General features: G+C 67.9%; 2 protein-coding genes across 2 annotated transcripts; one reads left to right on the plus strand and one right to left on the minus strand.

Moving 5' to 3' along the window:
* The first annotated feature begins 288 nt into the window (after positions 1 to 288).
* Positions 289 to 9544, plus strand: ATXN7L3 (ataxin 7 like 3). Its single transcript, XM_054224355.1, is given in 14 exon segments — positions 289 to 368; positions 2197 to 2315; positions 2422 to 2446; positions 2449 to 2553; positions 3262 to 3433; positions 4261 to 4358; positions 4641 to 4663; positions 4769 to 4814; positions 5050 to 5081; positions 5186 to 5254; positions 6207 to 6250; positions 6391 to 6462; positions 6785 to 6918; positions 7239 to 9544. Coding segments are annotated over 13 exon segments (1020 nt in total). The 5' UTR covers positions 289 to 368; positions 2197 to 2264; the 3' UTR covers positions 7388 to 9544.
* A 227-nt stretch (positions 9545 to 9771) lies between these two features.
* On the minus strand, positions 9772 to 12546 carry TMUB2 (transmembrane and ubiquitin like domain containing 2). Its single transcript, XM_054224357.1, is given in 4 exon segments — positions 9772 to 10468; positions 10865 to 11109; positions 11111 to 12003; positions 12449 to 12546. Coding segments are annotated over 3 exon segments (906 nt in total). The 5' UTR covers positions 11408 to 12003; positions 12449 to 12546; the 3' UTR covers positions 9772 to 10104.
* Positions 12547 to 13522: the final 976 nt, after the last annotated feature.

The following is a 13522-nucleotide window of genomic DNA, read 5'->3' on the forward strand; positions in this document are numbered from 1 at the left end:
CGCCCCGGCCCCGCGCGGCGGCGGCGGCGCCGGCCGCTCCCATTGCCGCGCCCCGCACGGCGCCTCCCCATTGGCGGCGGGCGCGGGGGCGGGCCGTGCGCGCGCCGGGTGCGGCGCCCCGCCCCTTTCCCCCCCTCCGCCCCCCCTCCCCCCCCCCCCCTCCCTCGGGCCGCCGCCGCCGCCGGGCGGAGGGAGCGCCAGGCCCGCCCGCCCGCTCCGCGCTCCGCTCCCGCCCCGGCCCCGCCCCGGCCCCGGCCCCGGCCCCGGCAGGGCGGGCGGCGCTGCCGCCGAGCATGGCGAGCCGCCGCCCGGCCCCGCGGCGGAGCGGTGGGGGGCGCTGACCCGGCTCCGACGGGCCCTCCGCGCCGGTGAGTGACCGACAGACCCACCCGCCCCTCCCCGCGGCCCGCAGCTCCCGCTCCCGGGACCCGCCCCGCCGTGGGGCCCTGCGGCACCGTGGAGGGGGGGGGGCCGTGATCCCGCCCCGGAGGAGCCCGGCCCGCCCCGGCGCCCTCCTGGCTCCCCCCCCCCCCCGCCCCATGAGGGCCCTCCCGGCCCCGGAACCCCCCCTTCCCGCTCTCCAGTTGCCTCCCCCGCTTCCTGCCCCCCCCAATCCCCAGCCCCCTGCAGCACCCGGCCCCTGCAGGGGTTTCTCTGCCGTGTCCCCCCCCCCCACTCGCGAGGCGTGTATCGCCCCCCCTCCCCGCCCCCCCCGCCCAAGGCTGGCATCGCCCCGGGGGAACAGACAGGGGGCAGCCCCCCCCTAAGGCTGGGTGTAGCCCCCCCCCCCCCCCCCCGCTCCTCCCAAACTGGGTGCACCCCCTCCAGACTGAATGCCCCCCCCCCTCCCCAAACTGGGTGCAGTTCCCCCACCCCCCCGAATTGGGTGCACCCCCCTCAAGACTGGGTGCCCGCCCCCCCATTGTGGGTTCCTCCCCCAGCTGGGTGTAGCCGCCCCCAAGCTGGGTTCAGGCCTCCCCCCCCATTCTGGGGGCACCCCGCCCCGGGTGGGTGCAGCCCCCCCCCTCCAGCAGGGTGTATTCCCCCCCACATTCTGAGTGCAGCTCCCCCCCCCCCGCCGGGTTCCGGGCACCCTCCCAGCAGGTGTAGCCCCCCCCCAAACAGGGTGCAGCCCGCTGCCCCCCCCATTCTGGGTTCAGAGTGTGTGTCCCCCCCCATTCTGGGTGCACCCCCCCAGCCGGGTGCCTGCATCCCTTTTGTTCAGCTCCTCCAGGCCCTGCCTGCAGCGAAAGGGGGGGGTCTGGGCAGCCCCCTCCCCGCCCCCCCCATGGTCTTGCCTGCACCGCACCACCCTCCCAACTTGGGGGGGGGATGGCCGGGGCGGGGGGCCAGCAGGAAACACCCCGGCGCGGGGCTGGGCTGGTGCCAGCCGGTGTTTCCTCTTTCCGCGGTGGATGGAAGAGAAATCCCCCGGCCGGGGCCCGGAAGCGGGTGCCGGGGTGCAGAGAGGGGGGCACACACGCACACACACATGGGGACCCCCCCGGGGTCCCCGGTGGTTGGCTCGGAAACCCCCCCTCCATGGCAACCGGGGGATGCCTCCACCGGCCAGTGCCGGCCGTTGGTGGTGCAGGTAGCAGCATGGTGCTGGGGGGGGTCTTGCTGTGAGTTTGGGGCCCCCCCAACTTTAGACCCCCCCGTTGGAGAGGGTTGGGGGTACCCTCTGCGGAGGGGGGGGGATACGGTGGCCCCTGTCCCTGCCCTGTCCCCTCCCTCCAGCAGCTTCAAGGGATGGTGATGCAGCAAAACCCACCAACCCTCTGCGGGGGGGCCAGTTTCGGGGTGCATGGGTGGGGTCCCCTGTGTCCACCTGTGATTGTGGGGTGCTGGGGGTGTGGGGGGGCTCTTGGAGGGGCCTGATGCCTTGGCGATGGTTGGGGGGGGTGGCTGGTACTGGGGTCCAGGGAATGTCCTCCTCCCCGGTGGTCGGTAGGGAGGGGGAGTGCCAGGCTTGGGGATCCCCATGCCCCCCCCCCCCCCCCTTTTCCTGAGGGGGCTCAACCACGGCTCTTAGGGACAATCCAAAGGTCTTGGGGCCTATTTCCATGGGGCAGGGGGTGGGGTTTTGGTTGGGTGAGGGGGGCGAAGGAGGCGGGGGAGGGGTTTCTGCTGGCCAGGGGAGTGGGGCGCCAGCGTGTCCCCTGCGTGTCTGTGTCCCCCCCCCGCTGCAGTGAGACACCCCCCCCCCCCCCCGTGTCCCGTGCTATGAGCATTCGGCGTGACTTCTCCGTGAGCAGTTGCAAATGAAAATGGAGGATATGTCTTTGTCTGGCCTGGATAACAGCAAACTGGAGGTGAGTGGCCCCCCCGGGGGGCTGTCCGGCTCTCCCCCCAGGGCTGTCCAGCTGTCCCCCCTCCTCTCTAACACTGTCCCGTCCCCCCCCCCACCCCATGCCCCAGGCCATCGCGCACGAGATCTACACGGACTGGTGGAGGATGCCTGCCTGGGGCTCTGCTTCGAAGTCCACCGGGCGGTCAAGTGCGGCTACTTCTTCCTGGACGACACGGACCCCGACAGCATGAAGGACTTTGGTGAGCCCCCCCCTGCCCCGGGGACACGGCGAGCGCCCCCCCTCCCAGTGTCCCCATGGAGAGGCTGCTGGGGAATTGGTCGTCCCCACGTGTAGGGGTTTGGGTGCCCGAGCGTCCCCCTGGCAGCGCCAGGACGTGCCTGGCCCATCCCAGAGGATCCATTTTATGAACCGGGGTGACCTGAACCCCAGAAATGTCACCCCAAGGTGCGGGACTCTGCCCTTGGGGGTGGGTGGGAGGAGGAGAGACACACACACACACCCCCCCCCCGGCTGCACAGCCACCAGCTCCAGGCCCCCGATGCCGTTCTGAGGGTCCAGGAAGGGACCAGTGGCCCAAGGGACTCCCCCACAACAAAGGGCCGGAGCTGGGGGTCACAGCCTGAGTGTCCCCTTGGCAGTGCCAGGATGTGCCTGTGCCGTTTTATAAACCCCTGGGGTGACCTGAACCGCAGAAATGTCACCCCAAGGTGTGGTGATGTGCCCTGGGGGTGGGTGGGGGGAGAAGAGACACCCCCTTCCCCCCCCGCCCCCCAGCTGCGCTGCTCCTGGTTTCAGGCCCCCGATGCCACACTGAGGGTCTGCGAAGGGACGGGTGGCCCAAAGGGCTGGAGCTGGGGGGGGCATGGCCAGTGTCATCCCTGCAGCGGGGGGGTGGGGGGGGAGTCTTGATGCTGGGGGTGGGGTCTGACGCGTGTTCCTCCCGCAGAGATCGTGGACCAGCCCGGCGTGGACATCTTCGGGCAGGTCTACAACCAGTGGAAGAACAAGGAGTGCGTGTGCCCCAACTGCAGCCGCAGCATCGCCGCCTCCCGCTTCGCCCCCCACCTGGAGAAGTGCCTGGGCATGGGCCGCAACAGCAGCCGCATCGCCAACCGCAGGTCAGCCTGGCCCCCCTTCCCCCCCCCACCCTCCCCCCACAAAAAACAGCAGTTTGGGGGCTCCCGCGGTCCCCCCCTGCATGGGGAAACTGAGGCACAAAGGGAGAATGAGGGTGTGGGGCTGTCTCTTCTCAGTGGGGGGTGTGGAGGATTTAGGGACCCCCCCACCTCGGCGCTGGGGTGGGAATTGGGTATCCGTGCTCTCCCCCCTCATTGCTTTTTGTTGAGGGGGTGCACATCCTGGCCCACCAACCCCGGAGTCCCACCTCCACCCAGCTCCTCGTGCTTCCTTCCTTCCTGGAAAAACAAACTGGGAATCCTGGCTCCTCTATCCTCCCCCTTTCCTTGGTGGCTGCTGGGGACAGCCCCCCGTCTTGGAGCCGGGGCTGGGGCTGTCTGGGGTGGGCATGGCAGAGCTGGTGGGGTGCGGGATGGATCCTGGGGTGCTAGGGGGGGCTCTGGATGGATCCTGGGGTGCCGGGACGGATCCTGAGGTGCCAGGGAAGGGCGCAGGACAGATCCTGGGGTGCCAAGATGGATCCTGGGGTGTAGAGACAGATCCCGGGGTGCCAGGGGAGGGAGTGGGATGGATGCTGGGGTGCCAGGATGGATCCTGAGATGCAGGGACAGATCCTGGGGTGCTAGGGAAGGGTGTGGGATGGATCCCGGGGTGCTGGGATGGATCCTGAGGTGCTGGGACGGATCCTAGAGTGCCGGGGAGGGTGCGGGATGGATCCTGGGGTGCCAGGACGGATCCTGGGGTGCCGGGGAGGGCGTGGGATGGATCCTGGCTGTGGGTCCCTGACCTTCCTCCCCTCCCGGTGCAGGATCGCGAGCAGCAACAACATGAACAAGTCGGAGAGCGACCAGGAGGACAACGACGACATCAACGACAACGACTGGTCCTACGGCTCCGAGAAGAAAGGTGGGGGGACGCGGGGTGCGCGGTGCCAGCCCGGCCAGGGGGCCCCTGGCCCCCCATGAGGGGTGGGGGACCCATCCCTGCTGCCCCGTAGCCCTTGAACCCCAGTCCTAGCCACAGTGCGGTGGGTGGCGGGCTGAGAGCAGCCCAGTGGGGGGGGTCCCCTGGGGAGGGGAGCGTCCCAGCAGCGGGGCTGGAGGGGTGGGCTGGCGGCGGCTGTGCAGAAATCGGGGCTAAATCCACCAGAAATGGTCAAAATCATCCCTTCTCTGTCTCTCCCTGTAGCAAAGAAGAGGAAATCGGATAAGGTGAGGGGGGCGAGGGGTGCCTGGGGGGGGCAGGGGGGTCGTGGGGGACACGGGGGGACCCCCCCCTGCACCCCCCAAATTTCCCCCGCCCCGCTCTCCTTGCAGAACCCCAACTCGCCCCGCAGGTCCAAGTCCCTCAAACACAAAAATGGTGAGTGGGCGGGGCTGGGGGCGGGGCTTAGGTTGGGGGCGTGGTCTGGGGGCGTGGGCGGGCGGGGCGTGAGTGGGCGGGGCCTCTTAAGTGGGCGGGGCTTGTTCGGAGGCTGGGCTCTCGCTGGGCGGGGCTGGTGGCAGCGTAGGGGGGACAGGGGGGCACACAGTGGGGCAGGGGGGAGGCGGGGGCCACGGGGGGAGGCAGGACCCTCCTCACCTCCCTTCTCTTCCAGGCGAGATCGGCGGGAACCCCGATCCCTTCAAGGTGAGCCCCGGGGCGAGGGGGGAGATGGCGCCCGGTCCCTCCTCCGTCCCCCAGGATGTCCCTGTCCCTGCCCTGACACCACTCTCTGCCTCCATCCCCCACAGTACAGCAACTCAGCGGGGATCAACTACGAGACGCTGGGCCCCGAGGAGCTGCGGACGCTGCTGACCACGGTGCGTGGTTGGGGGTGTGGGAGGCACCGATGGGCGCAGAGGAACCCCCGTCCCCAGCTGGACGGGGTGCATGGGCACTGGGACTCCCGGGGTCTCTCCTGGCTCAGCTCCGGCCTGGCGGGGATGGCTTCTAGGCTGGGAGTGGGACATTCATGCTCTGAACCTGGTGACAGGGACATGCAGAAACCCCTGCACCCTGCTGGGCAGCAGGTCCTGATCTTGGGGGATGTGGTGGCCTGGGGTGGTGGAACTGGTTTGTCTGGGGGTAACAGGATGGCACTGGGAGGAGATGGGGTCATCATGGTGGAGTGCAGCCTGTGGTCCACATGGCTGCTTCTCTGCCCGCTCACCCGTCCCTTCTCAAAAGTAATGTGGGCAGCAGGGCGAGGTGGGGGGGGGATTTTTTCCCTCTGCTCCACTCCGGTGAGACCCCCCTGCAGCGCTGCCTCCAGCTCTGGGGCACCAACAGCAGAAGGACACGGAGCTGTTGGAGCGGGGCCAGAGGAGGCCCCGGAGATGCTGGGAGGGCTGGAGCCCCTCTGCTGTGAGGACAGGCTGAGAGAGCTGGGGGGGTTCAGCCTGGGGAAGAGAAGGCTCCGGGGAGACCTTGGAGCCCCTTCCAGTCCCTCAAGGGGCTCCAGGAAAGCTGGGGAGGGACTCTGGATCAGGGAGGGGAGCCATGGGACGAGGGGGAAGGGTTTTACACTGAACGAGGGGAGATCGAGATGAGATCTGAGGAAGAAATTGTTTGCTGTGAGGGTGGTGAGCCCCTGGCCCAGGTTGCCCAGAGAAGCTGTGGCTGCCCCATCCCTGGAGGGGTTCAAGGCCAGGTTGGACGGGGCTTGGAGCAACCTGGGCTGGTGGGAGGTGTCCCTGCCCAGGGCAGGATTTTGGAACTGGATGGTCTTTAAGGTCCCTTCCAACCCAAACCATTCTATGATTCTCTCCCCAGCAATGTGGGGTCATCTCCGAGCACACCAAGAAGATGTGCACCAGGTGAGAGCGCCCTGGGCTTTCCCTGCTCGGTGTAGGGCTGTGGGGGGTGCCCAGAGTGCCCAGATCCCCATGGGAGCTGGGGGACACACACAGAGCAAAGCGCCTGACTCAGCCCCTGCCTCCTCCTCCTCCTCCTTCAGGTCCCTGCGGTGTCCCCAGCACACTGATGAGCAGCGGAGATCGGTCCGGGTTTACCTCCTCGGTCCCTCCGCGTAAGTGAGCACACACGCGGGGTCCAGAATGGGCCGGGGCCACTGTCCCGGTGTGGGGACAGGGACAAGGCTCTGCCACCCAGTGTGGATGGAGACCTGGGGGGGGGGGGGGGGGGGGGGGGGCTGCATGTCCTGAGCGAGGGTGGGGACAGGGACACCTTGGGGTGGGGTGGGGTGGGGGTTGGAGGGCTGGGATTGGGATGTGCAGCCCAGCCAGGTCCCGAGGAGCTGGGTTGAGCCCCTGGGGTCCCCCTCACATTGACGGGGGCTCCGTCCCCACCTCATCCCGGGGGCTGGGGACCCCCATAACGCCTCTGCCCAGGTCCCTGCCCGAGGCGGAGGGCAGCGTGGAGAACGACAGCTTCGAGGTGGCGGAGAGCCAGGCCATCATGAGCCGGCTGCAGTGGGACGGCTCCTCCGACATCTCGCCCTCCGACTCGGCCTCTTCGAAAGCCAGTGAGTGTTGAGGGCCGGGGGTGGGGGGCAGATCCAGTGGCACAGACCCCTCTGGGAGGAGCAAAACCAGGTGTTCCAGTACAGGAGGGGACAGACAGACGGACCATGGCTATCCAAAGCCACCTTGAAGAGTCCCTAGAGTATCTGCTGCGCTGGGACATCTTGGCACTCACCTTCCCGGGGTGGGGGGGAATATTTTGGGGTACATTTTCCGAAGTCTGGATGGGTAATGGGGGGGGATCCTCTCTGTTTTGGGAGGGGCTCCTGCTGGCCCAGCTGTTCTCCAACACCCCCATCTCCTTCCTTTCCCCCTCCCCCAGGTACAAACAACTCGGAGTCCCGCAAGACCAAGAAGAAGAAGCCCCACTTGGGGCTGGTGAGCGGCGCCCCCGGGCTGGGCTCCAGCAAGAAGAAGAAGCCCAAACCCCCCGCGCCCCACACCCCCAGCATCTATGACGACATCAACTGAACGCAGCGGAGCTGATGGGGCGGGGGGGGGACGGACAGATGGACAGACAGGGGCTGGGGCAGCCCTTTTCCCCCCCCCCCGCCGCCCCCTCCCCCCCCATTCGGACACAAAAGCGGGTACTCGGGGCGCAGAGGATGGAGGACTTGGCCATCGCTGTAGGGGAGGGGGAAGCTGGATTTGGGAGCCCCCATTAGTGCCCCCTCTTTCTTTCCCCTACCCCCCCCCCCCCCGGACCCTGGTGCCTCTATTTATTCTGTGACGTAGTTTTTGTACGTGGGGCTCCCATCAGGGCTCTGAGGGGGTGTCTCACTCAGAGACAGGGGCACAACCCCCCCTTTCCCTTCGCACTGCCCACCCAAAAGCCAGCCGTGTCCCCCTGCCCACCCCACCCCCCCCCCCAGGCTTGCTCCTCCAGAGCCCCCTTACCCCAGCGGGGGCGGAGGGGCACCTGGGCCCCCAGGGCAGGTCCGGACCCAGCTGATGGGGGGCCATAGATCCCTCCTCCCCCAGAAAGTTGGGGTGAGCCCCGGGCCTGGGGCTGCTCCCCCTCTCCATGCCCCGGGCCGGCGCTCGCTGGTCGGGCTGGCTCAGGATGGGGGGGGGTGAGCATGCTGGGCGGGGGGGGGGGGGGGCTTTCCCCTGCTCAGAGGACACAAGTAGAGACACCCCCCACCCCCAAACCCGCTGAAACCAGCTGGATTCGGCTGCTGGGAGGTGTTTGGAGCCCGGCCCTGCCTGCACAGGGCTTCTGGGGGCGGGGGTGTCTGCATGCTGCATCCTTCGTGTTTGGGGCTGGTTTGGGGGGGGGGGGTGGGGTGGTGGCTGTGGGGCTGTGTCCCCTGCTCAGGGTGGGGGGGGGGAGCAGCTGTGACCTTCCTTGCTTGCCAAACTGGGCTCTGTGTGGGGAGGGGGGACCCCAAAATGCTGGGAAATGGGCTGTACTCCCCCCCCCCCCGCCCCCATTACAGAGTGAACTGGGGGGTGGTGGGGGGGGGAAGGAATGGGACACAACCCAGCTTCAAGGCAGAGCCCCCCCCCCCCCCCGGCTCCCGCAGCCTCACAGCCCCAGCGCTGTGTCCCTATGTGCCTGGGGACCTGCTGCTGTGCTTGGGGGGGCCCTTTGGGACCCCTAACAGCTCCAGCTGGTGTTTGTACCCCCACAGGCTCTGGTCTTTGGCTGGGGGGGGGGGAGCCAGGACCAGCACCCTGCTGTGCAGGCTTGAGGAGGATGGGTCCCTCTGCCTGCCCCCCCGCCCCCCCCGCCATTTTTCCATTGCAGGGGCTGTGTTGGGGATGGGGTTTGCTCAGTTTCCCCCCACACACACTGTGCATTCCCCCCCCGCCAAGCTGTCTGACACCCCAAGTTTGGCTGTATGTCCCAGGGCGGGGGGGCTGCTCCTGTGTCCCTTGACCACCCCCCCCCCCGCCCCCCCGACATGCCATGGCAGCATGGCCGGTCCTTTCGGTGGGTCTCACAAATTATGGTGCTCTCGACTCTGGATTCACTATTGTTTTAAAACTGCTGCTAAAGGCTAGTGCTGTGGCAGGGGCTTTTGCCTGGGGGGGGGGGGTGGGGGTGTCCCCACAGAGCCCTGGGCACCCCAAATCGCCGGGGGGGGGCCCCCCCCAGCTGTGTGGGGACCCCCATGCTACCTCCCTGCTGCAGTCAGTGGTAGCTCCTGGCACAGCTTTGGGGGCTGGGGCAGGAGGGGTGGGGGGGTGGGGGGGGGCCGGCCACTGGAGCGCGCCAAGCTGGCCTTCGCGTGCCCTGGGGCCCGAGGACAGGGTGGGGGGGTGGTCCAGGTACCCAGAAACATGGGGGACCACACCCTGGGGGCCCCCCCCACCTCCAACCGCCTGGGGAGGGCACGGTGACTGGAGGGGACAGCCCGAGCCCCTCCGGCTGCAGGAGAGGGGCTGCAATTTGGGGTCCAAGGGGCGTAACGGCGCTGGGGGTGGCCCTCCCCCCCACCTCCAGGTCCATGTCCTCACCCTCGCGGCAGAGCCGGTGACCGCCCGGGGCTCTCCTGACCTTGAGACTTGTATTTTTGCGCACGTACTCCAGCCCGTACGGGTAGTTGAGCCGTTGTAAGGTCTGTGTGTCCCATTAGTGGGTTGTGGCTGCCCCTGTAAATAAAACTGCATCTTGACTTGGTATCTCTGGCTCGTGGCTGCTGTGCAGCGCCGGCGCCCTGCTTAATTACAGGTGCTTAATTAAGCAGGGCCATCATACCCCCTCTCTCCCACCGCTCAATTTATCAAAAATCCACTCTCGGAGGTCTTTTTTTGAACAAATCCTTCCCAAAAGCATGGGGAAGGCAGTGGGGGGTGGCTGAGCCCCAGCTGCGGTTTCACCCCCCGGGCAGGAAGGTGAGCGCTCGGGCTGACATTACACCTTTTTTATTTGCTTTAAAATGTCTCTGGGAGGAAGCCACAGCCCGTTCCGGTGCTGGGCTCGTACCCGCTGTGCTGTACCCAGGCCGAGATCCTGCCCCAGAGACGGCTCCAGCCCGGCGCTGTGTCTCGGGGTGGGGGGACACAGCCCCTTCTTGGGGGGGAACAAAGTCCAGCACCAAGACGGGGAAGGACGTGCCTTCAAGCTCCCATCGTGCCGGCTCCAGTCACTGTAACGCCGTGGTGAAGAAAGCAGCGCCTGTCCAAGCACTGTGCTACCAACCGGGGCAGGATAGTGGCCGTGCCACCTGCCGGTCGAGTCCCTACTGTCCGTACATCCCGAATGCCAGGAAGCTGAAGAGGACGGTGACACCGATCAAGGAGACGGTGGCCGGGGCGGTGAAGAGCTGCCGGTAGTTGATGTGGAAATACCAGACGACGCCCAGCACCACCATAACGGCGGGGACCAGCAGGTTCCCTGCGCCCAGGGGGAGGCCGCCGGCGGCAGGAGCGGTGGTGGCGGGGTCGGGCAGGACGGTGGCAGCGGTGGTGGCGCTGCGGGAGCGGTGGCAGTGGATGACGCAGTTGTCGGTGATGTGGAGCGAGCGCAGCGTCCGGCCCTGGTCTTGCAGCAGCTGCCCGCGATAGATGAACTTCATCTGGTTCTCCTGGCCCGGGAAATACTTGCTGCAGGAGGAGGGAAGAGGTCAGAGAGCTCATGGATGCACCTAAAAAGACCTGGGGCTGGGGAAAACCCCCCATTCCCCCATTGTAAAAACCCATGAGGGTTTTTTGCCTGGGGGGGGCGCACGGGAAGACAGCTATGGCACCGCCACCACGCAACGTCCTGTTTTTTAAACTCATTGTTTTAAACTCGGCACCTTCTCGTTATTTTTGGAGGGATCCCTCGGCAAAGCAGGGGGGGTAACGGCACAGCGGGAACGGATGAAAACCCTCCACCGTTCTCAGGCAGAATGGTGGGGAGGGGGCTGTCTGTACAAGGCAGGGGGACAACAGCCGCCGGGGAGGGTGGTTTGCAACCAGGCAGCACTCCCTTGCATCCCCCCCTCCCTCGGGACTTACCTCTTGAGCCGCCCCACGGTGTCCTCGGGCCGGACCACAGCCACCTCCTCTGTGTCATTGAGGAATTTGAGGCGGATCTTGATGAGGCCGGAGCACACGTCGTCGTCCCCGGGGCTGGGCGGCCCCCCCTGGCTGCCTGGGGCGCTGGGCTCAGCAGCCGAGGTCCGTTTGGGCAAGCTCTGGATGTCCAGCAGCCGCTCCAGGCCAGGGTCGGGGGGGCTGCCACTGTCCCCCTGCTCTGCCGCCAGCCCTGACGCCGCCCCCCCCTTCCTCTTCTGTTTTCTCCTCTGCGTTTTCGGGGACACTGGGGGGCTCCGGGGCTTCGTCCGCCCCCGCTGTCCCCACGTACCGCTCCACATGGCCAAGCCGGATGACGGCTGCGTCCCCCGCCGCGACGATCGTTCCCAAAAGCTGGTTGCTGCTGTCAGCGACGTAGGTGGACAACCATGCCAGGACCAGAGCCAAGACCAGCACCACAATGCCGGCTACCACCGTCACCTCGTCCCCCACCCCTCGGATGAAGGTAGCGGCAGGGGGCTCCATCTCCAGGGCCGGGATTCCCTTCCCTCAGCCCAGCAGCTTTTTCTCTGCCTCAGCTCTGCCACGAAGCCCCTGCGCTGGGTGCGAACTGGCCGTGCGTCAGCAGCGGGGACCCCCAGGCTGCTGCGTGGTCAGCTTGGGCCCTAAAATAAATCCTGTCGCTGCTCCAACGGCACAAAGAGCTGGAGGGAAGGGAGATTTCTTTACTGCAGATGCTTCTTTTTATTACCGATATACTAAACCTGCAAAAACCAGGGACAGGGAGACACCTGTGGGGCAGCCCCTGCTGCCGTGGGGTGCTCTGAGGGGGCCAGGAAGGCGGCAGCCCCTCGGCGAACATGGGATTTCTGTCAGGGAGGCAGAACTTACGGCTCAGGAGTTAATTACCTCGTCCCCGCTGGGAGGAGGGTGATGCTATCGCTTCCTACGCGCCAATTAGGAACACGGCACCTGTAATTACAACCCGAGCTGGAATCGGCCGGGGCAGGAGGGAGCCGTGCGCTCAGCGGGGCCGCACTTACCTCGCCGGGGCCGGCGGAGGGTCCTGGTGGGCTCCCGAAGCCCCTCGGTGCCCAGCCAGGGTCACGCCATCCCCGAGCCTGTAAGGGAGTAGAGTGATGGCTGTCAGGGGGACCAGGGGCCCAGTTAAATGTTGGTTAAAGCCTTCCCAGTTCTTTCTGCAGCTGTCCCTTGCGTGGGGAAGGGACAAACCCCCTCCCAGGGCCCACAGGGAGTCCCAGACAAGCCCGGTGGGGTGCAGGGGGGCCCAGGGGGTCCCTGGCAGGCCGGTGGGAGTCCCTGACAGGCCCGGGGGGTCCCGGTGGGGCCCTGGAGGCTCCGTGACAGGCTCTGGTGGGGCGCTGGGGGTCCCAGTGGGGGTCCCTGACTGGCCCACAGGCCCCGGAGGGTCCCTGCCAGGCCCGGGGAGGTCCCGGCGGAGCCCAGAAGGCCACGGGGGGTCCCTTGACAGGCCCGGGGGGTTCCGGGGGGGGGTCCCGGGCGGGGGGGGTCCCGGGGGTCCCGCCCGGCCCCGCCCGCACTCACCGGGTCCTGCCGCCGCCGCCCGCGCGCCGGAAGCGCCACGTCACAACGCCGCCGCCGCCACCGCCGCGGGAGGGGGGCGGGGGGGCCGCCGGCGCGCACGCAACGCGTCACGGCCGCCACGCCGGGCCACGCCCACTGGGCGTGGCGGCGGCGCGCGCTGGCGGCGCGGGGAGGGGGCGTGGCGGCGCGCTCAGGCCACGCCCCCAGGCGGAGGGAAGGGGCGGGGCCTGCGAGGATGGGGCGGGGGCTGTGCGGATGGGGCGGGGTTACGGCGCGGGGGCGGGGTTACGGCGCGGGGGCGGGGTTACGGCGCGGGGGCGGGACGTCGGGCGCCCCGCGTGTCCCTGGGGCCTGTCACCGCCCCCGGGGACTGTCCCCCCCCTCCCCGGGGCTGTCCCCTCCCAGGGCCTGACGCCTCCCCTCTGGGGCCTCGCTGTCACCTCCTCCAGGGGCTGTCACCCCCCCTCCACAGGCCCTGTTCCCTCCCAGGGCCTGGCTGTGACCTCCCCAAGGTCTGCCACCCCCAGGGCTTGTCTGTCACCCCCACCCCCGGGGCCCTGACACCTCCCCTCCGGCGGCTGGCTGTCACCTCCTCCAGGGGTTGTCATCCCCCATTCGCAGGTCATGTCCCCGCCCCCCCCCCCTCCCCCCCCCGGGGGCTGGCTATCACCTCCCTGCGTCCTGTCACCCCCCCTTCATGGGCCCTGTCCCCTCCAGGGCCTGCCTGTCACCGCCTCCTGGGCCTGCCCCCCCCGGGGCCCGGCTGTCACCTCCTCCAGGGACAAAAATTGCCGGGTGCAAAACCGCAATACGAATTCCAACATGGACCGATCCAACAGTACACAAAACGCAGGGCCAGGCCGTCTCACTGCAACCACCAGGCGTCGCGACGAACGACCCAACACCGGTTCAGATACGGAGCGATCCGGTACTAACGCGTCACACAGACAACGCAAGAGCGTCTCAGGCGGCAGCCGATGCACCCACGGAGGGAGACCACGCAGTACAGCGCCAAACACGGAGCAACGCCATGCAACACACAGCCACGTACGGAGCGATACGACGCAAAACAAC

Source organism: Rissa tridactyla, chromosome 19 (assembly GCF_028500815.1).
Source record: "Rissa tridactyla isolate bRisTri1 chromosome 19, bRisTri1.patW.cur.20221130, whole genome shotgun sequence".
NCBI classification, from domain to species: domain Eukaryota; kingdom Metazoa; phylum Chordata; class Aves; order Charadriiformes; family Laridae; genus Rissa; species Rissa tridactyla.